Genomic DNA, 25,612 nt, shown 5'->3' on the forward strand with positions numbered 1-25,612 from the left:
GGAGTATTTCAGTCTTGTCTTGATTGACAATTGGGTAGTTCCTTAATAGCCAGTGTTGGACTTCTGAGCGTGTCATTGAGTTTCTGAAGGTCGTCAGTGGATGTGGTTTCCAGGTAGATGTGTGTCATCAGCATAAAGGTGAAAGGGGATGTTAGCTTTTCTGGGTAAGGTTGTGAGTGGTTCCATGTAAATGTTAAAAAGTTGTGGGGAGAGCACTGATCCTTGGGAAGACTTCCTTGCTAACTTATTCTTTGAGAGCGGTTGTGGAGGAAGGAGGAGAACCTTTGTAAGACCACCTCATCTAGACTGCCCTTTCTTGAAGAGCCTTAATGAGGAGGATGTGATCAACTGTGTCAAAAGCTGCTGACAGACCTAAGAGGATGAGAAGGCAGCATTTGTCTGCATCCAATGATTTGTGCAAGTCAATGACGTTGAGGATCGCGGTTTCCGTGCTACATCCCTTATTAAAGCCAGATAGGTTGATGCTATCCAGGTGTTGGGTAAGTTGCAAGAGCACGCATCTTTCTAGGGTTTTGGCTAGAAGAGGTAGGTTTGAGACTGGTCTAATTGTTCAGATATTTTTTGTCTAGGTCTGTTTTAGCAGTGGCGTGACTTGCCCCTGTTTGAGGCATTCCAGGATGATGCCTGATTGTAGTGAACTCTTAATGATCTTGCACCACAGCGGGGCAAGGGAGAGTTTAAGCTTTTTGGTCAATTGAGGCGGCAGAGGATCTAGAGCATGTGAGGTAGGCTTAGATGTGGAGATCAGGTTGACTCTCTCGTCTTCATGTATAGGGCTGAAAGATTTCCACGATTTTGAAGGAGGTTTGTATGGGGCGTCCTTGATCTCGGGCTGGGGGATCTTGCTGAGGGTATTGATGTTAATCTCAAGTGAAAGTTCGATCTTGTTGATTTTTTCCTCAAAGAAGATTGCAAAGTTATCTTTGGAAGCTTGCATTGCGGAGGTAGCAGGCTTGGAGGTTTGTTGTCTAATGATGCAAAAGAGTTCTCTAGGCCTGTTTTTTGCATTATCCAGTGCAGTGCAAAAAAAATTAGGTTTTTTCGTTCTCAATGTGTTTTTGTACTTCCCACAAGCTTCTTTGAGTTGTACGCTGTGTGTGACTGAGGGGTTGTGTCTCCATGGTCTCTCTGTAGCTCTTAGTTGTCTCCTTTGAGTTAATGTCAGAGTTAAACCAAGATCTGGATGGAGTACTCCTGCTTTTTTTTTTAATTTTAGAGGAGATATTTGATAGAGGATGGATGTAATCAGGTGTACTGCGAGGTAAGTTCTGTTGTTGAAAGGTGATCAGAGAAGCTAGGGAGGAGTGCACGTATCTATGTGTCTAGGTCTGTTAAAGGAATCTGAGTTAGATTTCTGGACCATTTTTTTTTGGGGGGGTGGTGGTTTAGCAAGGGGGGCTGGAGAGTTTTTGGTTGATGTGAAATAGGATGTTGTGACGGTCGGAAAAGCCTACGGGGAGGAAGTGGTCAATCGTCACTGTCATTTTGAGCGATAATGGCATCTAAGGTTGCCCCATATAGATCAAAACTCTGGCACTTGGTATTAAAACTAGGTCTGGATAAGAACATTGTAATTTTTCGGGCAGATTTACACAAAGACCTATCCGCCAGTTAGATTCGACCAAAAAGGCCACCTTACCAGCAGCATCCGTATTGTAAAAGGTGTGAGACAGGGATTCATTCTACCATCACTCCTAGTTAATCTATCTATCTATATAAAAAAAACGAAAGTATGTCCGTTTGTCCTTTATGTAATACCACACCATTCATCCAATCGGCATGAAACTTTGGGAAGTTGTTGAGTACACTCCTGCGAAGGTTTCTGGTAAAAAAAAAAAAAAATTTATAATAGTAATTGTTAAATATCGGCCCCCCATGATCTTTCCAATACGGAACGTTTACAGTTTCCGGTGCGACTCGCTTTTGCAATGATCATCAACAAAGCACAAGGACAATTGCTGCAAGTGTGTGGACTAGATTTGGAGAATCTGTGCTTCTCACATGGACAACTGTATGTGGCCAGCTCACGCGTCAGAAAACCTTCCGATTTATTTGTGTACGCACCAGACGGAAAAACAAATACTGTGTATCCACAAGCACTAATAAACAGAATTAAAACACTTTAAAATGTTTGATATTAAAATTAATAAGTTTCAATTCAAATGACAATGTAAATTAAATGTTATCATAAGTTTAATTTTCTTTCTTCTGAGATCGCAGCAACGCGTAAGCTAGTATATTAATTTGGAATCTGTCCTAATAGGAGCAAGCAAGGACATCCAACGTGTCGGAGAGCGGTTAATCCCAGCTCTCCCTATACACGGATGACGCTGCCTTGATAGCTAGAACTGCAATTGGCCTTCAGCACCTTTTAACTTCCTTTGCCGATTTTATGAAGTCACTAGACCTGGATTTTAATTTCTCTAAATCGCACACAATGATCTTAGGGCGCAAACCAAGGAAACTAAAGACTCTTGTTTGTGGAAATAATGTGATATCATGGGTTAATTAGTTTAGTTAGGGGTTTTATTTGATGAAATGGGATCGTGGATTCCACAAATGAAAGCTAGAAACGTTATGGCCAGATCCACCTTAGCTGTTCTTGACTTTGCCCGCAGATCGGGGCAAAGCCAATGCAAGCAATGTTAACATCTATAGGGCCAAATGTATCACCATAGCATGTTGTGGATCTGACATATGGGGATACAGGGAATCGAGACACATTCAAACAGTTGAAAATAAATTTCTTAGAAACTTATCTGTTCCACAGTCAACATCCTCTTTTATAATCCATCAAGAAACTGGGTTAGGCTCTGTATCTGACCTAATCAGCATGGCACTCTTATTAAAGTGGATAGGTATTTGGACAAACCCAGAGCAAGGGATGAATCGTGAAAATGTGATTGTTTAGCACTTGATTATGCAAGTAGTATCCCTTGGCTGAGCCACGTAAAAAAGCTTGCAACCAACCTAGGAAGGCCTGAAATGTTTAATTATCCAGAAAACGTGATTAAAGCAGATTCGATCTGGGCTAAAAATAAGTTTACAGGTAGCACTGATGGATAGGGAGGCTAGTGAGATTAAAAAACCTTTGGTGCGGACACATCAATTACTGTCCACCTCAAGTACCATGGAACCCTATTTATGTTCTGTTATGTAGTTTTCTAACATGCACATATACTCCAAGGAGTGACCCGGCGCGAGGACAGAGGAGTGAGTTGCTCAACCATATTAAACAAAGATGAGTTTTTAACATTTTGTAAAATCTAGTTACAAACCAGCATCACAGTTTCCTTTTAGAACAATTTAGATTCAATCAACTACATTTACTTCTGGCCGAACTGAAGGGATGGAAGAAGATTGAGGACCTGGGTGTTAGTTCATGCAATAGTTCTTCGACTCAGGACTATGCATTTTACCTTATTTTGTGAACATTTTATCCATATTTGGAGGCGGTTCATTTTACCTATTTTAAGGGGCAAAGGAGATTTACAGGCTACATTGCTAGTTTTCGGACAGCAGCGGTATGAATTAGATCATTTTTAACCTTGATATTTTTAACTTTATCATGATGTGTTTTGTATATGATCACACCATTTTTTCTGTACCTTGTTGAAGTTGTGCAATTGTAAATTTATGTAGTATGCTTTTACGGTTTTAGCGAACCGAATAAAGTAAATTTGACTGACGCTGCCTACCGACGCGCAGGAGTACTGCTGAGAAAAAAATTCTTCAGATCCAGTCTGACCCATGCGGGTAATTCTAAGGTAAGGATTCTAGAACTAACAGTCTTTCAGATAAAAGGACTTGCCTGAAAAGCGAGCACTGTGAGCCAGCCAATCAAAGTAAAGGAAAGGGGTATTGACCCTGGAAAGTCTGACAAGTTGATGCACCAATAAGTAGCAGGAAAATAAGAGTGACAAGGAAACATTCAGTGAACCAAAAATATATATTTTTCTAAAGAACAAATGCGCTTCTGCGTGTGGATCTGTTAAAGATGTCAACTGAAGAGGGGCTCTCGAATCCCGGAGCCACAGTAACATCCTCTTAAGGGCAGATCATTTAATATTCCTAGAAGTTAAAAAGGAAAAAAGAATGTCCTTGTGTAATGGAATCTGGCGACATGTAGAGTGCTGTAATGCCCATAAGCCCATTTTGGGGGAATAAATGTTTGTTTTTTTAAATCTCAGAAACTACACTTTTCCCTAGCAGAAGGGGGCAAAAGACGCTCTATTGTAATCCAACAAATAAGACTCCCGGACTGAGTACAGGGGGTGGCAAAATAATTTTCAGGCTGAAGAATTATAGGAGTAATACAGCGACAAAGCATGTGGGTAAGGTTTGTGAAAGTGTTTAAGGACCACAAGGGAAATATGAACAGGGGTGTGGCAGTGATACAGTACTGCTTTGCCCTTCTGTGAGGAAATGGGGTATATTATAGGATGTGACTGTGCAACCTCATCATGTAATACATGTACCAGCACCTTTAGAACCAGTAGGTTTTGTTTAACCTTGGATTGCTGTGGCATTGAGCAGCACAGCTACCTACATAAAGAAAGAAGGGACGCACGCAGTTAACCGCATCGCTGCGGCGGTTATTTTTCCGCTGCGCGGCTTTTTTCTAAAAGCCGTGTTAGATGACGAGCTCAGCTCGTCATCAGCACACGACCACCGTGGCTGATGACGAGCTGAGCTAGTCATCAGCATCGAAGGGGTTAAAGAATTGGGAGATCCTTCATGAGAGTCTTGCTGCTGACTAAATCCAGCGCTCTTCCCATTTTAAAAGTGGAAATCTTGTCATTTGTTTTTTAATCCAACTCCATCAGAAACTGTTTCTCACTGCACTTTTAAAGTTATTCGCGCTTTCACCTCGGTCCACCGCGGGGCTTCCTCCCAGATTGTTGCGGAGGGTGTATGTGTGGACACACATTAAACGCTACGTATAAATGCCATTACTTTCAGCAACCAACTCAGGAAGGAAGCTAGTTCGGGGGACCAGCAAGGACAGTTACCTCCGAGGAAAACGCAGTCTTCTGTACGTTCCAGGCATTATTATCCTTTCCCTATAGGTTCCTATGGAAGTGGTCCTAATGCAAGGGATACAGGATGGCGAAACTGCTCAAACATGCTGTAGATGTGGTTGGCAGGGGTTTTTTGTGTGGCTACTCTGGTCCAGGGTTTTTTTGTGTGGCTACTCTGGTCCAAAGCTTGGGGAGGTGATCCTAGCCACGGGGTCAATGTCCCTCGATGTCCTCTGTCCAGGTAGAAATCCAGTTGCCACTGCCTTAAACGACTTAAGCAGCACTAAATCCCCAACAAGAGGTCCCTCTTGCATTGCCTTGGGTCAGTCAATTGAGGGACACATTTTCTCTGCGACTCAGTACAGGACTCTAGTAAGGTGCCCCCATGCAACAGTACACTTTGGAACAGAAAGGGTGACTCAACACCCCAGCCTTAAAAATTGTTTGCAGCACCTCCAACAGATGTGCCTTCAGCCAATCAAGTATTCCCTAGTACCAGCAGACACCATCTGGGGTGCTCAACATTTGGGGTTGAGAACTATGGCACCAGAAACTTCAGAAGGACTGTTTACACCTCGGTCCACGACTCAAGAGGACAGATGTATCAGTCATCTGCCATAATCCACCAGCTTTGTGTCCCTTACACTACACCCAGCAGCACTATCCACCAGCCTTTGGAGATTGAACCGCAACAAAGGATAGCAGCTTCTCACTGAAACAAACAGAGGATACAAAATCATGAACAGCTTGTGAACAAAAATAAGCGAGGTATTGCCAATTGTGCCCAAGAAATGTATATCTAGACTTTAAAATTTGCCAGCAATTTCCAATCCACACAAGCTGTAGCATTCTACCCTTCGCTGCTTTCAGTAAAGGTGCTCTACCCCTATTTTGCACTTCAGACTGTTCTTATGCCAGGCAATGTACAATTTACATTTCAAGTGTTCTGGTTAATTCTCATCTTCAAATATTCCTTGGGGCTTTGGAGAATGGAGGTTGCTCCATAAAACAATACATTCACTGATGGAAAAAGTTAACAGCAGCATGACCCTATTTGGGCTCTGCTAATCATGTCACAGGAAAGTAAAGGACGATTACAAAGTACTTCAGCGCAATGGAATGTAAAGACATCAGGATGCATGGATTTACACATTACCTCATGAATAGCTCAAACGTGTAGATTTTGGCACTAACTGTTCAAATAAGAAACAACCCTTTGCTTGTGATGGGGCCACCAAGGTTTCCCAGAGAAGCACTTTTAAAGTGCTCTCACTAGCCAACTAATGACATTCCTTCAAATCAGCTCAATTGACACCAATTAATTTGCATCCGGTAGTGAAAAACAGGTTCAAACTTGCAAATCTGTTGTAAAACTGCTGCAATTTATGTTTTTAACAACTGGTTAGCGGGTGAATGTGTTGCAGCAACTTGTGAAAGGGTAAAATTGGGTTTAAAAAATAAATACGCTAGGGCGTGGCGGGCACGCATGGCGGTCGCAGCCTGAAAGAGCTCCGTCCTGCCCGCTCATAATCCGGCAACTTATCCTATCCCCCTAACCCATGCCGCTGCCTGAAACGGCGGAGTGGGGTGCTGCTTGACCCAGGGATCCTCCGGTGGTGCTGTCCGGGCGCTGGGACCTCCCGGTGACTAGCGGCGGCAGAGACCATACTGCGGCCTAGCTGGACGCGGTCGAGCCGGGACCTCGATTTTGGCGCTCCCGGGCCAGAGGTGCCGCAGGTGGCCCCGAACTTCACGATTGGGCCCGGGGGTGCAGGAGCGACCCCAGCCGTCCTGGCGACTCGAGCGGAGGCACCCGCCTGCAGGTACTGGGGACCTTCGCCGGTGGGGCGTCTAGCCCCTGAGCATTGCGGTGGAGCTGCAAAAGGCCTCTGAGCGGCTGGGCCTGGCGGCACGTGTAAAGCCTGGGTGTCGATTTTGGTGACACCGTGGAGAGGCCCAGGAGACAACTGCTCCGACCCGGCGATATATGGACAGTGATGCTGGAAGGAGTCTGGTAGTGGACGACTGACGATTGCCCCTGAAGGAGACACAGGTGCATATCGATCCGCAGACTAGCTGCTGCTGGGATAGGGGGCACCTGAGAGTGGAATCGTGGAGAGGGAGCTCGAGGAGCATTGGTTGGGGCCCGTGACTTATGATACATAACCATCCCCTGGAGGCCTGTCGATACCAAACTTTGCTGTGGTGGGGCTGAGTGGTCCAGAGACTGGTCGGAGTAAAGGAGGGTGTTACCTGCGGCGACGCCATCCATACCCATCCACGAGTAGGGTTGGACTCCTGAGGAGGCAGCAGGGGCGCACACCTCGGGTATAGTGGATGCCATACATCCTAGGGTCAGAAGAACCCAGAGGCACGCAGAGACGCCTGTGCGGAGTGTTGACCGGGGCTCCTAGTAGAGGTCGCAGGGGAATCCTCAGAGGTGGGAGCAGAGAAGTGACCAGACGATACACCGGCCCCTGCTTGATCCTGGGGACGTAGCCCGGCAAATCAAATACCTGGTGCAGGTATTCCGAAACCCGGACGGTACATCCCACGACCGGTGCCCCAGCTGCCGCTTACGATGACACGAGGCGGGAGGGGAGGTGAGACTTCGAAGCAGGGTCCCATAGACAAATTCACGGGACCGAGCGGGGGTGCCGGGGACGCCGGAGGCCAGCAGGGCTCCGGGCCGGACAATGCAGCCCTGATGGCGGCGATAACCCAATCCCGGGATATGTTAGATGCAAAGATTGGCGCGGTGGGAGCGGATGTTACGATACTACGCCAGGACCTGCGAAATGCAGTGGCCCGCATCACGGAGGCGGAGGCACGGATCTCGGGTGTGGAGGACGATGTGGTGACCCTGAAGCGGAAGATGGCAGCCATGGAGGGGGATCCAGAAAGGCCAGACACTCCAGGCGGAGGATGCGAAAGGGCGGGCCCGGAGGAACAACCTGCGCTTTGTGCTTTTCCCGGAGGGTTGCGAGAAGGGCAGTATGGAAAAGTTCCTGACCCAGTGGCTGGCTCCCACCAGACTCCCTCTCCAAATGCTTTGTGGTAGAACGTGCACATAGAGCCCTCACGCAGAAGCCGCCGGAGGGAGCGCGCCCAAGACCGGTGATCGCAAAACTGCTGAATTATTACGACCGGGACACCATCCTGCGACAAGCACGAGAAAAGGAACCACTTATGTACGAAAATCGCAGGATCCTGATTTTCCCGGACTACACTTGGCTTGTACAACAGCAGAGACAATCCTTTACAGCGGCCAAGGCACGACTGCGAGATATCAAGCTCCCTTATGCTTTGTTGTATCCGGCCCGTTTAAGAGTAGTGTATATGTCCCACACGAACTTCTTCGCTACCCCTGAGGAGGTGTTCCATTGGACGGATGAGACAGTGAGAGCGCATACCCCGCCGGGCTGGGACGGATTCCTCCTCCAGCTGGGCACGAAGGCAGACCCCCAGACGCTCACAGAGTGCAAGCAATTGGAGGTCCAGATCTAAGAGGGGCTCTATCTCAGGAGAGGCAGCAGATGGGAAGAAGAAAGCTCTGAACCCACCACAGACTGATCCTTGAACATTCGGACGATGCCAGGGAGAAGTGGTGGCAGATCTGGACTTCTGTGATGTCTGGTAGGATGGGATTGTGTTGGGACGAAATGCTGGAACTATCAGGAGAGACGGACAGATACTGCTGCACGAGTTCGACTTTGTCCGATAAGGGGGGGGGGGGGGGGGGGGTTAGGGAGTTGTCTTAGGGGCGGATGGATTTCCCCTAGGTTGGAGTTAGTTTTCAGGGGGTTGGTGGGGGATTGGGTGGACTGTTCATGGGGATCCATTGGGGTGGGGATCTTCGGCCTCCCGTTGGGGGCTGGGAACCTTCTATCCCGCGACAGGTACTTCAATGATGTCGCTGAGGTAATGGGGGGGGGGGGGGGTGGCTGGGGAGTTGAAGACGTGGGTGCTTCGTTTGGTTTGCTTGGGGGGGCGGGGGGGGAGTTGTACTGCACATGGCTGTCTCGAGTGGTGCTATTGATGTGTTTAAGCTCACTACGCCCGTTACTATGCCTGATGTGTCTGCGTTTCGATGGTGGCTGAGGTTCCCGAGCTGAGGCCCGCAGGGGCCTCAATGAAAGTGCTGAGTTGAAATGTGCGGGGCATGCTTGATAAGATTAAGAGGGGTGCGGTACTAAGGCTGGGGAAAAGGGGAAAAGGGAAAAAGCAGATATACTGTTGTTGCAGGAGACACATCTGCTGGGCAACAGAGCACTCAGCCTGCAGAGATACGGGTATGACTAGGTCTATCATGCAGGGTTTACGAGGGGATCATGGGGTGTGGCAATTCTGGTGCACCGTAGACTGTCCTATGCCCACACGAAACAATGGATTGACCCGCAGGGTAGATATGTTTTCATACAAGGGATGCTGGGCACGGAACTGTTGATCATTGGGGGTGAGTACGCCCCGCCCCCACTACAATGGGCCTTAATTGATAAAATGTTCACGATATGGGCCGAGATCCTGGAGGGGCTGCCACTGATTGGAGGTGAATGGAACGACGTTATGCAAAGCCGAGTGGATCGGTTCAGGCCCGGGGCGAACCCAGTAAACTAACATGGTACAGGGCATGGGATGGGTGGACACATGGCGCTATCTCCACACACATGAGCGTGAATATTCATATGTCTCGGCAGTACACAACTCGTTTTCAAGACTAGATTATATTTTTGTCCCTACCGCCGCTGTACATAGGGTTACCTCGCCGTCCATCCTACCGGTGGACTGTCGGATCACTCCCCGGTCATGTTAGAGGTCACCCTTGGCAAAGAGGCAGCCATTTCGATGGCGCCTCTCAGCTTGAAACTTGCAGCAGGAAGCCTATCAGCAGAAGATGGGGGAGGCTATTGCACATTACTGGGAAGAGAACTTAGGCACCGTGTCCGACGCGAGGACGGTTTGGGAGGCCCTGAAGCCAACGCTCCGAGGGGTGGACATTGCCTGGTGTGCGGCAGCGCGCCGGGAACGGAAAGAGGAACTAGTAAAGGCCGCAGCGGCTGTAGAATTGTTGGAAACCCAATGCGGAGTGGCGGGCTGCCAGGAGGAAGTGGGTCAGCTCCTTCTGGCGGAGCAATCATACGCATCTCTGCTGATGGATGAGGCTCGGCAGGTGTGGCTAGCAACAAGGAGCAGAATTTCAGTGGGGTGACAAGTCTAGCACAATGCTATATAGACTCTGTCGAGCCACTTTCCAGGCACAAGTGTTGCCAGGCCTCAGATTACACTGGGGCCACAATCTCAACTCCGAGGGATTTGGAGGAGAGCTTCGCTCGCTATTTCGCGACCCAATACGCTCCGCGGGAATATCTCCCAGCGCCGGACGTCGACAAGTCCATAGCTGACCTTCCGCCCCGCGCGCTCCCGGACAACATACGGGAGCGTCTTGAGACCCCTCTATCGGCGGAGGAGCTGGGTACTGCCCTGGGGGAACTTAACACCGGCAAAGCACCGGGACCTAATGGTTTTCGAAGCGAATTTTTCAAACGATACCATCTCCAGCTAGGATTGCATTATAAGGCTGCCCTGGAGGAGGCAAGAGAGGATGGCCTTTTGCCAGCAGACTGGAGACATGCAGAGACCGTAGTGTTCTGCAAGCCTGGGCAACCCCCGGACCGACATGAGTCTTATCGACCGATCTCCCTTCTAAATATTGAGGCCAAACTATTGGCCAAGGCGCTTGCGAATAGTCTCCTCCCGTACATCACGGACCTGATCCACACGGATCAGGCGGGATTTATACCTCAGAGCGACGAGACATAATATCAGACGCGCATATGTAGCAGTGGAGGCGATGGGTAGGACTGGGGACCAAGCGGCGCTGCTATTGGCCGATATTGACATGGCTTTCGACTCTTTGAGTTGGACTTATCTGTTCGCACTCCTTTCACGGCTCAATCTAGGGCTGCGTTTTATATCATATATATGATTGCTATACACCGATCCGACGGCCTCTGTGAGGGTGGCGGGAACGACTTCAGCGGCCTTCCCAATAGGACGGGGCACCCGATAGGGTTGCCCGCTCTCGCCATACCCGTTTGCTCTTGCTATGGAGCCGCTAGCTGCGTGGGTCCGGGTGGATGCGCAGCTGCGGGGCTTTGAATGGGAGACAAGACCGTCGGACAGAACAACATTATACATGGACGACGTCCTGTTTATCCTCACCAATGTAAATAGATCCGGGCCTCGGGTTCTAGAGGTGATGAGAATCTTTGGAGAGGTTTCGGGATTTTATCTCAACCCACGGAAATCCACACTTTGGATGCTGGATAACTGCATGGAAATCGGGCCGTGGGCATCGCCACTTCAGATTGCAGTTTGAGGTCTTCGATACCTAGGGGTGTTTCTGACGGTCTCACCGGCAATTGCTTGGGAACGCAATGTTGCCCCGGTGTGGGATAGTGTACAACAGGATATGAGGAGCAGGTCTCAGATGCCCCTTAACATCTACGGCAGATCGGCGATTTTTAAGATGGTTGCCCTCCCGCGCCTGTTATATTAACTACAGAATCACCCATATCCAATTCCGATGCAATGGTTCCGACAGGTTAACTCGGCGCTGGGCTGATTCCTATGGGCAGGGAGAGCGGCACGAGTGGCCCTGCATACCTGTTTTTTGTCCAAATATTGTGGTGGTTTGGCGACGTCGGATCTGTTGTCATACTACCAGGCCTCCCATCTTGTAGTCTTGAATGAATGGTGGTACAATGACAGAGGGGGACCCTGCATACGCCCTAGAGAGGTACCTGATGGACCCAGATACACTGCACACTATTCTGTACTCGGCAAGGCTGAGAAAGGGGTTACCAAGGTCGACCCAGGTGGTCTTCCAGATCTGGCGACAGGCACTGCGTCGTATGGGATGGTGGGGGAAGCTGACGGAAGAGACCCCGCTATGGCATAATGGACAACTGCCGGCACTAACACAGTTGCGGGGCTTTCACGGATGGGACTTGATAGGAATATCCACACTGGGACATGTCTTTAAGGGCACAACGCTTAAATCATTTCAAGAACTTAGCGATGAGTTTTGTATGCCCCGAACGCAGTTCTTCAGGTACCTGCAATTTAGGCATGCAATTGCACCCACACGGAAGGAATTAGACACTCTGCCCGAACTCAGCCCAATCGAGGCGAAATTGTTCATGGGGGACCTGGGGGAAAAGAAAATATCCCGAAATTATCAGACATTAGTTGTACACTGCTCTTCCAGCCTACAGACACTGCGGGATCACTGGGTGAGAGATGTGTGGGAACTGGAGGAGGAAGATTGAAGAGAAGCCCTTGAATCCCCCAGGGGAGCAGCTATCGCCATGCGCCTTATACAGTTTAAGTATTTACATCGCGCTTATACTAGGAAGAGGCTGTGGAGGGCAGGCCTGATTGAGTCCCCGACGTGTTTGAGATGCAATCACGAACTGGGTGATTTTTTGCATACAGTGTGGGATTGTGTTGGTCTGGGGCGTGGAACTGTTTGTTGGAAGTCCTGGGCTGGGACCTCCCAAGGACCCCTAAATTAGGCCTACTTCATGTCCTCGATGGGGTTGGGGTAACATCTATAAGAGACACCTACTACTGCTGGGCCTAACGGTGGCGAAAAGGGATGTGGCTCAGGCGTGGAAGGACCCCAGAGCTCCCAAAGTGATCGTGTGGAAAAAGGGCCTAGACTTCTACATGGGTCTGGAGCGGCCGATATTTGAGGCCAGAGGCTGCCCCACAAAGCATTATAAAATCTGGAGAAGATGGGCGGTCTACAGGAGTCTGTGGCTGAAACCTCCGGCACCGACAAGAGATGTGGAGGGGGGGTGTGACTGGCACATGAGTGAGAAGCTCCATAACTTATTGTCATGTATGTACACTCTATACAGTGCAGGAGAGACGCCGTGCAGGGGATAGGTAGGGGTGGGTCAGGGTAGTTGGGGTAAGGGGCTGGGGGTTCTTTTTTATATTATTGTAAACTGAAATAGCTGAATATGCTGTACTGTATTTGCCGCAGTTCCTCCGGGGTACGGAGAGCTGTATCTTTTACGCGATTTGTCAATAAAAAGAGGTGTTAAAAAAATAAAAATAAGCTGATCAACAACTGGTACACTGGCATGGTAGAGGTTCATAAATGGAAAAGATCCTGGAATGGAGGAGACATTTACAATCCTGTTGCAAATGCTACCCGTAAGAAACACCTATAATATGTAGCACTCCGACACCCAGAAATAGAACACACTACAATTATAAGAACACCTGTGCTACACGGAGTCTCCACCTACCATCATTACAACTACCAAAACAATGGATTAGTCTCTTTCCGTAAACGCTCAGGTTTGCCAATGTAACATGTACGGGTTTAAAGTTAAGTCACCAGCACGGTCCCTAACACAGAATGAGTAGATCGTTACTGCACAACTTGAATCCTTTAGCAAGGTTACCATTAAACCCTGCCCACAAATAAGACTTGATTTTCATCCAATTTGGAGGACCTCTGAAGCAACCTGTACGGAGGCAGAATTGAATTTTGTTTGGAATCAAATACTACTGATCATTTAATGCCATTTTCTTGGACTGAAAACGGTTGTGGATCCCTGAACACAAACCAGCAAGTGAACTTTGTGAACAAGACTGCAATCAGCTTCTTTCATTCAGTGGCCATACAAGTATAGTTTGCATACAAAATCTCAGAAAATCCCTCTAGAGTGTATGACATATCCAATAAAGGAGGGCCAAAAGACCGTTTACATGACCCAGAACAATTTAGAGACCGAGGTCATTCTTCAGGGTCTCTTACATAATCTTTACTTCCACCCTATTACTTGGTGACTTCATGGTGGTCTTTGAGGATGTACAGAACACTGCTGCCTTTTGGCCAGGTTTGCACGAAAAAAAAAAAAACAATGCACATACATTAAATTCCACCTATTAAAACGAGGCAATTTCGAAACAGTATGCATCCAACAAAAATCACTAAACGAAGTGACAGGAGGTATGAGCAGCAATGGGAAATTAAACTCTGGGCCATGAGCAAAATATACAAAGAGTGGTAGCACAAGGCTAGCACATGTTAAAAAAATACCATTATTCCAACGGCTTTGAAGAGGTAATACCGTTTAAACAGGTTCAGTGACCTGCAAACTCTTAGTATTGCAAAGATTTCATTATCTCTTTTTGTTGCACGAATAACGAGGGGCAACAACCTAATCAGACCACTCCAACTGTTTCGTAACCTGGTCATCATTAGAAACAATGAAGGCGGCACAGGTCTACAGTCTAACATAAAAGATCGTGTCCAAACTACTGACTGAACCCTACCAAGGCAGTATTCTATGCTGGACTCTAGACAGAGAGGGGTTCCTGCCCTATGAGGTGCAGCTAGCTGGGGCAGCATTTCACCCATTGCTGGAAGAGAGACGAACCAGTATCCCCTTCAGGGACCCATTCCAGGAACAGGTGCTACTTGAGTTTGTGCGTACAAGCAGTGTTGGCAGGGACAGTATGCAGGGGGCACAGCTTTGCAACCATTTTATACGCTCTAAATAACATGGTTTTAAAGAACTGAAAAAATGGTTTGATGCAATTTAAATTCAAAGAACAGAAGTACAGTACATATGGACAACAATTGGTCACCAGGCACTAATCAGGGTCATCTCTGCTGTAAAAATAAATCAGTGAGTTGAAGGCTGACAGCTGCAGGCCATGAGGTCGAAACTAGACAATGTCAATAATCTGAAAGCCTTACGAGGTTAATACAACCACATAACAGGGACGCCCAAAACGCACTCATCTTTGCCCTGGAAACCACTGCAGATACGGAAAGCCAATGCCTGGATACTGGTGGCATACACCCCTCTCATCCAAGCCGGATACAAGACCACAGAGCAATCTTTAGCTCGGTCTATGCTGCCTATCATGGTCCATCCCAGGTACCCACCCTTCGTTCTACTTTGCAGCTGCACTTGCACGATAAATGTGGGTCTTTGTGACTGTTTAAGTAACTGAGGTTAAGGCACTTATTCCACCCAAGCAGCGTCCACCCATTAAATAACTACTATAGTGCAATTCTACCATGGTGGTACAAGTTTGCGCACTTCACATATGTATTAGTAAAGCTTTCCAGGTGAAAGAAGGGAGAAGACAGCAACCATTTGCAAGCCGTTACTAAATAAGGTTAAACTATGCGTTTTTGAATGTCTAAATTAATAAGAATAACTCATGAAAGTATACATCTAATCACCGCTGCTCCCCTGATCTCTTAAGTAACAAGTCGTTTACAGCCTCAACTCTCCATGGTAATAGTCACTTGGGAGTAGCATCATTTTTTGCTATTATTACCCACTTCCATTCTGAGCATGTATTTCCCTCTGGAGAAGTTAAACTAGCTGGAATTCTTAACAAGGACTCTTAAATTCAACAAAACAAGCTTGTGAACCCACACTATGCGCAAATATTCTCAGGTTTAATTTCATTCTGGGGTAGCAGACCACTGCCTTTCACTCCACATCAGTTATGCTTTTGGTTGAAGTTGTACCTCCTAATGAAACCCACAAAAGTGATGGGAGGAATGCATGCAATAAGTCTAATGGCAATTGCTCAGAGTGGCATTTCAATGCATCGTTTTTTTTATACACACAATGCCACCTCAGTTTGAACCAATGCACATACACATCTGTCTTGACCCTGGCTCCAATGACAGTCCAGCCCGAACTGCCAGGCACGCCCTGATCAATAAAAGCAATTTAAGACAGATTTTACTCCGATTGGTGCTAATCAGTTGGGTGAGCACCAATGGCACAATGAGCATGGGACCCACGTCTGGACATACCCTTGCCACTTAAATGGTGATGGGGAAATACTAGCAACAAGCCTAACCACTGGCAAAAGCTTGAGGCAGCATTTCAGCCCGTTCTCCTACCCGCCCAAGGCACCTCAGTTTGGACCCAGCATATACAAAATCAGTCTTGACCCTGCTCCAGTAGTCCAGCCGGACCTGGCAGGCATGGTCCTCTCCAGCCTAGCAGGTCGGGCTGGACTGTTCATATTGGAGCAGGGTGAATACTAATTTGTATATGGCTGGGTCCAAACTGGGGTGGCATACTGGACAAAAGAACTCTTGCTTGGAATGCTACCCCAAGCAATTGCAAGTGGTTAATCTGATTACAAGCATCCCCCCCCCACCCCCCATTACCTTTTTGCGTGCCTGACCCAATATGATGGGCACACATATTGCCCTCTACAGTTTTCCATAAGTAAAACGAGGTGCAGCATTATCCCCATCGTACAGATTTCTTCAAAGTCTGTCCTGGAGGGTAGAATCCATGCCAGATTTTTAGCATATCCCCCGTTAGATAAGTGTAGTTATCTTGTAAGGTCTGGGGCAAATGGCTCTGACTGACAGACTGACAGACTGACAGACTGACTCGCGGGTCATGAGCCACCAAATGTATAACATCCAAACAAGCGCAGGACTTCACATCATTACTGAAATGTATTGTACTAGGACTAATCACTGTTTTTTTGTGTTCAAAAACCAATTAAAAAAATGTAGTTATCTTACAAATCTGGCATGGATCCGGCACCTTTAGGAAAGACTTTAGAAAACCCATTTCCCACTAAACAAGGCCCAGTGCCTGGGCATATTGGTTACATTCCTCCAGGCTACACTCTTGATCCAGTCAGCCACCTTGGCTGGTACTCTTGATTCGGTCTCTGGTATTATAAGCATCCTGAACTGTCCACAAAAGCAAAAGACTAGCAACGCACAAAAATAACCAAAGCCATCCATGTAACAAAAGCATTTCTAAAGAACGATGCATTTCAGCAAACCAGGTGCTTCTTCTACATCAACCCAATTAAGACTATGCCAGACCCAAAGGAAGCTCTGCAAGCCTGGGCATGTGTCTCATGGAACACCACAACGTGTGCACTAAAACAGCTACTGTTCTGTCTTTAGCTGCAACAAACAAAGGAAATTCCTAGACATACGGTTACTTCTGTGCTTGGTTTGCTTATTTGCTATAGGACAGTACCTCACATGGACTATTTAACAACATGAAATGGAATATAATTTTAGACGTCCTATTCAATTCATACGAAACAAAAGATCTCATTCCTGTACAAGTTATTACACTGTAGCATTCTGAACAAATGTACCACTCATGTCACATTTGGAAGCTAATACATTGGCTGCATCTCAATCAATCAGTCCACTTGTAAAGCACGCTACTCACCCGGAGTTTGCGAGTTGGAGTGTAGAATGTGAGGCGGTTGTTGAGGTATTAGGGGCCTATGTCGTGGATCGCTTTGTGTGCGTGGGTGAGGAGCCTGAACGTGATCCTTTTGCTGACGGGGAGCCAGTGCAGGTCTCTCAGGTGGGCTGATGTGTGACTGTGGCAGGGGAGGTCTAGGATGAGTCGTGTGGATGCGTTCTGTACGCGTTGGAAGTCTTTTCTGGAGTTTGATTGTGGATCCTGCGTATACGGCGTTCCCGTAGTCAAGACGGCTGGTGACGGGGTCCTGGGTGACCGTCTTTCTAGTTTCGGTAGGGATCCACCGGAAGATCTAACGGAGCATGTGCAGGGTGTTGAAGCATGAAGAGGAGATGGCGTTGACTTGCTTGGTCATCGTGAGAGAGGAGTCCATAATAAATCCCAGGTTGCGTGCGTGGTCAGTGGGTGTCTGTGCGGTGCCTAGTTCTGCGGGCCACCAGGAGTCGTCCCAGGCGGATGGGGATGGTCCGAGGAAGAGGACCTCCGTATTGTCTGAGTTCAGTTTCAGATGGCCGAGTTTAATCCATTCCACAACGTTTTTCATTCCTTCCTGGAGGTCCAGTTTGGCAGTGGCTGGGTCTTTGGTGAGGGAGAGTATCAGCTGGGTGTCGTCGGCGTATGAGATGATGTTGAGGTTGTGTTTACGTACAATGGTGGCGAGGGGGCTCATGTAGATATTGAAGCGGGTTGGGCTGAGCGATGAGCCTTTGGGTACGCCGCGGAGCGAAAGGGAGGGAGGCAGACTCGCTGGGTTCTGTCGGAGAGAAAAGAGGTGATCCAGCCCAGGGCTTTGCCTTGAATCCCGGCATTGTGGAGGCGGGTTATTAGGGTGCAATGGCAGACTATCAAAGGCGGCTGAAAGGTCTAGGAGAATGAGGGCAGTGGTTTCTCCGTTGTCGAATTGGGTCCTGATGTAGTTGGTGACTGCAATGAGGGTGGTCTCGGTGCTGTGGTTGGATCGAAATCCGGACTGGGATGGGTCAAGGGACCCATTGGCTTCGAGGAATGCGGTCAGCTGTTTGTTGACTATCTTCTTGATCACTTTCGCCAGGAAGGGAAGAAGAGAGATGGGGCAGAAGTTTGAGGTATTTGGGGTCCCCTGTGGGTTTCTTCAGTAGGGCGTGATCTCTGCGTGCTTCCAGCTCTCTGGGAAGGTGGCAAACGCGAGGGAGTTGTTAATGACGTTCCGTAGGTGGGGATCGATGACCATGTTCTTAAATTGTTATAACATCTGAATGTCAAGTCTGATCGAGGCCACAGATTCAATTGGCATACTTCAAAATAAATCTGCAACAAACCTAGGCAAATAACTAACGGACTGAAAAACAAGTGAAGCCAACAATTCTAAAATTCAGAGATTAGTCTAGTGTGCATGCTAGAACACAGTTTGAATTCGAAAAAGTCACAAGCGTAGAGGTTTGGGCTATTTCAGAAAATGTTTTAATTGTACGTGTTTTTGCGCCATGATATTTCAGTACTACCCTGCTGCATACTAACAGTAATGTATTGCAGCGCCGGGACACCTCCTCGTGAGGTAGCTGTTCGCGCTATACAAAATTCTGTATTATTATTATTATTGGTTTACCAACTAAGAGACTGCACCTTGGAGTACATTCAGACTATACATCAAAAACTGATGGTGGTCTTGGCAAGATTTAAGGATCTTCTCTTCAAAAATGCCTTCTTTGGGTAAAAATAAACATCTAAGTAGCCAAAATAACTGCCTGACCATTGAACAAGCACCATACAACTCAAGTTAAATGACTAACCATTTCAACACAACTCTCATTCCAGTTTCTGTTATCACCACAGCTGATTGAGGCACTTTGCTACTGCAGCACCTATGCCATAATCTACATATCTGCATACCAACACATGTGCCATGTCAAATATCTATACTGCACCACTGAATAGGTCCATAGATAATTCAAGTACTGAGGTACCCGATAACCACTTCTCCCCAATCAAACATGTAGCACACTTTACAGTGGATCCACATTCTGAGTTTATTAAAGCACCCTTACTTCAGACATACAACCGTTTCGGCTTTCCTGCACAGCTGCATCCATTTGGAACACCTTGCCAGGCGGGAAGGGGGGAGAATACATAAGAATGAAGCTTATTTAGAAAGCTAAAGCACTACGTTAACTTGAGAAGGGCATCTTGGAACCCTGAAAAACAGACAGGGGCTGAGCACAGATCACACCCTTCCTTAACAATTAGAAAAATAAATTGTTTTTAATGCTCACCTAAAAAGACAAGTGGGAAGTAACAAATTTAATACCGAAAAGTACACTGTTCTAGAGCGGAGACCCTTAGAAGGATAAGGTAACAGAAAGGAATTATAAAGTGGTTTGACCAAACTGTTTAAATGCTTTGATGACAGGTGCTCATTTTGGATTAGCTAAATCTAGGTCAATGGTGGTTCCCATTGAACGAGTACGTTTTAGTGACAGCTGAGCCAATCTGTCAATTCAGACATTTTTAGGTCTCTGTCGATGCGCATCGAGCTTGCGAGACTATGGGGCTTAACCACTCTTTAACTAACTTGCAAGGAATCGTGGCGATTCCTTGCAGTGCCCGTGACTTTTAAGCTCAATGCGCATTGAGCTTAAAAGCGCGTGCACATCAGTTCCCTCATCCGCACGTCGCATTTCTCCTCCCCCCTCGCCCCCTCCCCTGCCCGCCGTGTCGCATTTCTCCTCCCCTTATCTGCCTTCCTTCCGTCTTGTTTGTGTCGCATTTCTCCTCCCCCCTCGCCCCCTCCCCTGCCCGCCGTGTCGCATTTCTCCTCCCCCCTCCCCTTATCTTCCTTCCCTCCGTCTTGTTTGTGTCGCATTTCTCCTCCCCCCTCCCCTTCTCTGCCTTCCCTACTTGTTAACTTTACCCACCGGATAATGTGACATGTTTTAGTGTTTGTGAGAGAAGTGCAAGCAGTGACGTCCCATAACAACCCTCGAATGCTTTGGATATTTCTGTTCTGTGATGATTTATAGCGAAATGAAGCGGACCCGACTAGATTAGAAACACTGCTCACGTTTGGTACGAGATTAAGGTACGCACTTGATTTGTAAAGAGCCACAATACTGCTGTGTGTTGTAGGTCGGTTCACGAGCGGCATGCTTTATCTTTAACTTGCAGCTTCAACACTGCATCTCACAGTGGGGTGCCTTCCCTCCCACCACCAAAGAAATGCCTGTAATGCAGCAGAAAGTCCTCCGTGGTCTCGCAATACTCCGCACAGGCCTTCTGGAACTTTGCTCCCATTCGCGTTATAAACTCTCCCCCACCACAAACGCAGCAAAAACACTGCTCCAGTGGTCTGTCCATGCTCCAAGCAGCCCTCCTAACTCTTGGCTCCCAAGCTCTACCATCTGCCTCACCCGGTCAGCAGATAGTCAGCTGCTTTGATGGCTGTCATTATGGAGGACACTGTATGCTCAAATGAACAAGCATTGGCATAGCCAATAGCTCTCGCTTGTTTTTTTGTTGCAAAAATCTGTATTCTGTCACCGTTGAACTGTTTAGAAAACAGACTTCCCACAGAGCAGTTCAACATTGTGTGCACGCGCGCTAACCTTCCAACAAATATACAATAAAAGTAAACGTCTATATGGAGAAACATTACCCAGTAATAAACACACTTTCCTGTGCATAGTGAGGGGCCGTCATTTCGAGATATCTGACAATAGTAACAAATAACACCGGTAGGATTGGGCGGAAACCCACCTTAATGAATGGATTAATTGCCATGTTCATGATGTCATGGTGTGTGCAACTGATGGAAAATGTGAATATCATACGTTTGTTGTGGCGTCATCTTCCATTTTTACAATTGCTCTTGTTTATTATTTGCGAGCCTTGCTGCTGGGACCCTTGGCTGTAGCTTGGGTCACCGCTGCCAGCCCTGCCCCGTCTGTGGTGCACTTGAGCTGGTCTCAAGCTGCAGCGGCGGGACCCTGCCCTCCGCAGCCTGCTGACAAGCACTGCACTCACCGCTACAACGATGCACACCCCTTCCTGTTCCTCAACCGAGGTCAACCGGACTCACATCACACATACCTGCTCTTCCTTGAAAGAAGGGTCGCACAAACAGCTGCAGCTCGCTGTGCTCGGTGCTTGTCAGACCTGCCTGGCGCCAGGCATCAACATGTGTTTTCTAAGGGTTTGTTGCATCGTTCCCCCTCTCCCCCCCCCCCCCAAAAAAAATATATATACTCGGACGAATGCAAAGCCCCTGTTCAGGGCTGCAGGCACCACAGGTCTCCAAGGGCTGATCTAGGAAAAGATACATCATTTAGGTCTCCGAGGTGACACTATTTCTTGTCGTGTTTGCGATCTGTAGTAAGACTGGACAAATGCACAGCCCGAGTGTGTGAGCTACACTATGTATAACTAAACCATGACTTGTTATTGAAGAATTTTTATTTATTTAGCCCTACATTAAACTTTAGTACATTTATTTTATCACTGCCCTGCGTGGAATTTTTTTGCTTAAACGCATTCAAGACTCTACCCATCACCTACTATGTAGCCTCACCCAAAATGCATTTGAAAAACCCAGAGGTACGGGTTGAGCACTAATACAATAGCTCCGCCCCCTGTTCTACGCCCCCTCCCTTCTCCAACCCCTCCCCACTCTCTCTCCCAGCACAGCACCATCAAAAAACGCCAGCCGACAGTGCAATAGGTCTCGCAGCATTTGAGTTAGAGCTTTTAGAAATGTTTATGGCTTTTTTTATTTGTAATTCTTTAGCATTGGCTACAGGAAACAAAAATGCTAAAGATTTACAACAAAAAAAAACACCAACAATTCTAAAAGCACTAACTAATGATGCGAGACCTATTGCATTTCCAATGCTTGTTTGTTATTATATGTCAGTTGACATGCTTAAGTAGCGACCTCCAGAAGATAATATCGCATTTGTGAGGAGACCAATCATATCCTCCGTGAAAGACATTGTTGCCTGGTAAAATTAAGCAATGTTAGTTTAAATAATATTTGAATGCCAGATTAGAACCATTAAAAGGAGTGAAACAGCCATACAGTCATTGCTAAGCTGTTTTACACGGTTCCTGCGTATTATATCGATCCATTTCTTTCCTTTATCTTTTTTGTGGCATTTCACGTTTGGTAGGTTGGTCGACTCTAGAGGGAATGTGCTGAATCGGAATATAGGTTCAGTTAAGAATAACACATGGAGGTTGTATTATAGAACTAAATAAGTATGAAATTGGAAACTTAAAATCTGCAGTTCAAAATAACATTTAAGGGATCTAGTTTCTTAGTGGGAGCTAGGGCTACTCTTAAGAATGCCATACAAAAGTCGCACGTCATTTGTCTGTTGAATGTGTTCTGCATTTTTAGTATGTTTGATGAGTTATTTGAAAGATGGCTAATAACCAAACAATTGTATGGGACTGGTCTTCACTAGAAAAATGTATATTGTCTGCTTTGCAGGCACATCCAGATTAGACAGTGGTCAGGAGTTCAGGATCGTATTTTGTTTTGCTGTTAGGCCAATAGATAATTGGAATGTTTGTGGGGTTTTGTGTTACCTAGGAGAATGACTGGTTACTTACCAGTAATATTCATTACTCCGAGTCTTAGATCTTCCAGTTACAGTTCTGGTTTCCATCCCTCGTGTGTTTAATGACAGGAAGTTCTAGCGAGGAAGCAATGACCGGCTACTTACCGGTAATATTCATTACTCCAAGTTTTAGACCACCCTGGCACAGTCCTGGTTCCCATCCCTCCCTCTGCTTCTTGTGCTTTGTGGTACGTTATGTTGGAATGTAAGGTCGGGGTTACTTGCCACAGGATGCAGGGGGGGGACGGGAGCAGAGGTGTTTCTGCTTGGTATGTCAGCAGGGAGGAGCCATCTCATGTGTGGAAGGACTGACGGGGGGTGGTATGGTACGTGCCTTAGAAACCTTGGCATTTGTTAGGATCTGAGTGTTATGCCTATATAAACATATCAGGATTGTGACAGAAGAATGTCAGACAGGGGCCCGGGGTCCTACCTTGCAACAAATACCCAACGACTAGCCTAATTATTCTACCTCCAATCCATATTCGAACCAATTAACTGAATAGAAAATAAACTTGTGTGTATATACACACACATTTCCATTCAAGCAAATAACTGTGCCCCACATTAGGCAGTGCTCAGCTATTAGAGCACGTCAATCACATAAAGGAATAACAAAGCCTACGGAATACATATCGAAAAGTTTACTTAAACCGGGAATTGACAATGTGCGAAACAAGAAAGGAACACCGGTCTTATTTTGGTCACTGCGCAAATGAGAGCCCATATGCCCTGGGGTGCACTACAATTGCAGAGTAACTCATTCATAGATATTAACCTCACTGAATAAGATTTCGCCATTCTAAGGCTTAGAGTGTATACAACCCCGACTAGAACATCCCGAACACTGACCGCATAATCAACCCATGTATTAGCAACATTGTGCCACTTGCAAAAATCTCAGGACAGTCCAGCAAGCCCACATCTTACGCATGGTTTCTTAACACGGATGCCCTGGTATCCTCCACACCCTGAGCCATCCAACATCGTTTCACGAACATGACACGGGGTCACCCTCGCACAGCCCCCCAACCACTCCAGGGCGTTGCTCCACAGTGTACCCAAGATCATGCGCTATTGTACCCTCAGGTCAAAGCAGGACTACGTCCCGATTACCACAAACCATCCGAACCCTAGACAATCAATCGGTAACAAACACGACGGGGTGGAGACGTGCTTAACGTGGCACAGGTTATAACAATACTAACCACAGCCTTCCCTGCGGGCCGGCTCCCCGGGGGACCACCTTCGGGCTGCGGCCTGCTGGCGCCTGTTGCGCTGTTGCGGGCTCCCGCTGCCCCGGAGCCTCCCGTTCCGCCTTTGTCCTTGCGCTTCTTTTTGTCTCGCTTGGCAAAGAAGTCGTCGAGGCTCCTCTCTTCGGGTTCGGCCATAGCTGACTGGTTGGCGGGCGGCAGCGGCGGGGGTCGGGTTCCTCTCTTGCCTCCCGGGGATGGGACCGGCCTCGCTTCCTGTCTCGCAGGCCCTCGCGCACAGCTCGCCGGGAAACTAGCCTCAAGGCGGAGCGCGTTCACACCTCCGACACGGCCTGACCAACAGTCACCTTATCCGGAGGGGTGTGACATGCCTGTTTTAAAGACAAGGGCTATTCTGCAGGAATACGGACGCCCCTCTGTTTCCGATATGGTATAACCCAAGTGGATGTCATAGACACAAAAGATGGCTGCTAGCAGAATTGTTAAAAGGCTGTTTGCTGTAAACTTCGGCCATCCTGAAAGAACTATGACAATATTTAAGACACTACGCTGTCTCAATTAATTTAGAAATTAACATAAGATAGCAGTTAATTCATTAGTGTTTTTTCTTGAATTTTTGTTTTACAAAAATACTTTGTTTTATTCGTTGCGTGACTTTGTTTATTAACCTCATGTTTTGAAAGATAAAGAATTTTAGATAAAGGATGCCCAGTTTAATGAAAAGAAAAAATAATTGTAATTACATAATTTTATTTTACTTATATCCTTATCTTTCACAGAAAGTTGCCTAATATGATCCAATCGTGTAGTGTAATTTCCTTTTCTCAGATTCGTATCGGCATAGTTTGCATTAGGAGCACAGACCTGAAGAATTTTAGAGCCATGTGTTGGGCTACGGCGGAGCGCTTAGTACCAACGTCATTTCCACGTGCCAAAAATGCCTTCCCAGCCGCCGGGTGGCGGACACGGGGATGAGTGGAGAGTGTGATATAACTTTCTTTGAATGAATAACGAATGGAACATTTTGAACAGAGACGGGCCCGAGGCTGGGCTGGCACAGAGCCTAATGTGTCCGCATAAAAAACATTATCGAAGAAATTGGAACATAGTTACTTAAGCTGTGTTGAGGTTGCTCCAAATAACACTAACCTACTAGGGTTCTACCATTTTTTCAATTGTATGGAAAACTGTAGAATCAACAACACAGTGGCGTAACGAAACTTGAGCCCCCCCCCCCCTGCAAAACACATGGAGGGGGCCCCCCTCCCCCGGTGGCCCGGCCCACCACCTACCACTTTGCCCCACTTTGGATGGATGGACAGATGGGTGGGTGGACGGTGGTACGGATGGATAGATGGATGTGTGTGACTGGGGATAGATGGTTGGATGGATGGAAGGATGGATGTAGATGGATAGGTGGAGGGATGGGTAGATAGGTGGCTGGACAGATGGGT

General features: G+C 47.2%; 1 protein-coding gene across 2 annotated transcripts in view; it reads right to left on the reverse strand.

Moving 5' to 3' along the window:
* The window catches only part of CDV3 (CDV3 homolog), a 55,738-nt gene extending 31,146 nt beyond the window's left edge, over positions 1-24,592 (reverse strand). For both annotated transcript variants that reach the window (XM_086942063.1, XM_086942062.1), the window contains exon 1: positions 24,153-24,592. In XM_086942063.1, the coding sequence (XP_086798189.1) occupies positions 24,153-24,335 (183 nt within the window). In that variant the 5' untranslated portion in view covers positions 24,336-24,592. The remainder of the gene's footprint in view (positions 1-24,152) is intronic.
* Between the last annotated feature and the right edge of the window lie 1,020 nt (positions 24,593-25,612).

This window comes from Lissotriton vulgaris, chromosome 10, assembly GCF_964263255.1.
Source record: "Lissotriton vulgaris chromosome 10, aLisVul1.2, whole genome shotgun sequence".
In the NCBI taxonomy this organism is placed as follows: Eukaryota; Metazoa; Chordata; class Amphibia; order Caudata; family Salamandridae; genus Lissotriton; species Lissotriton vulgaris.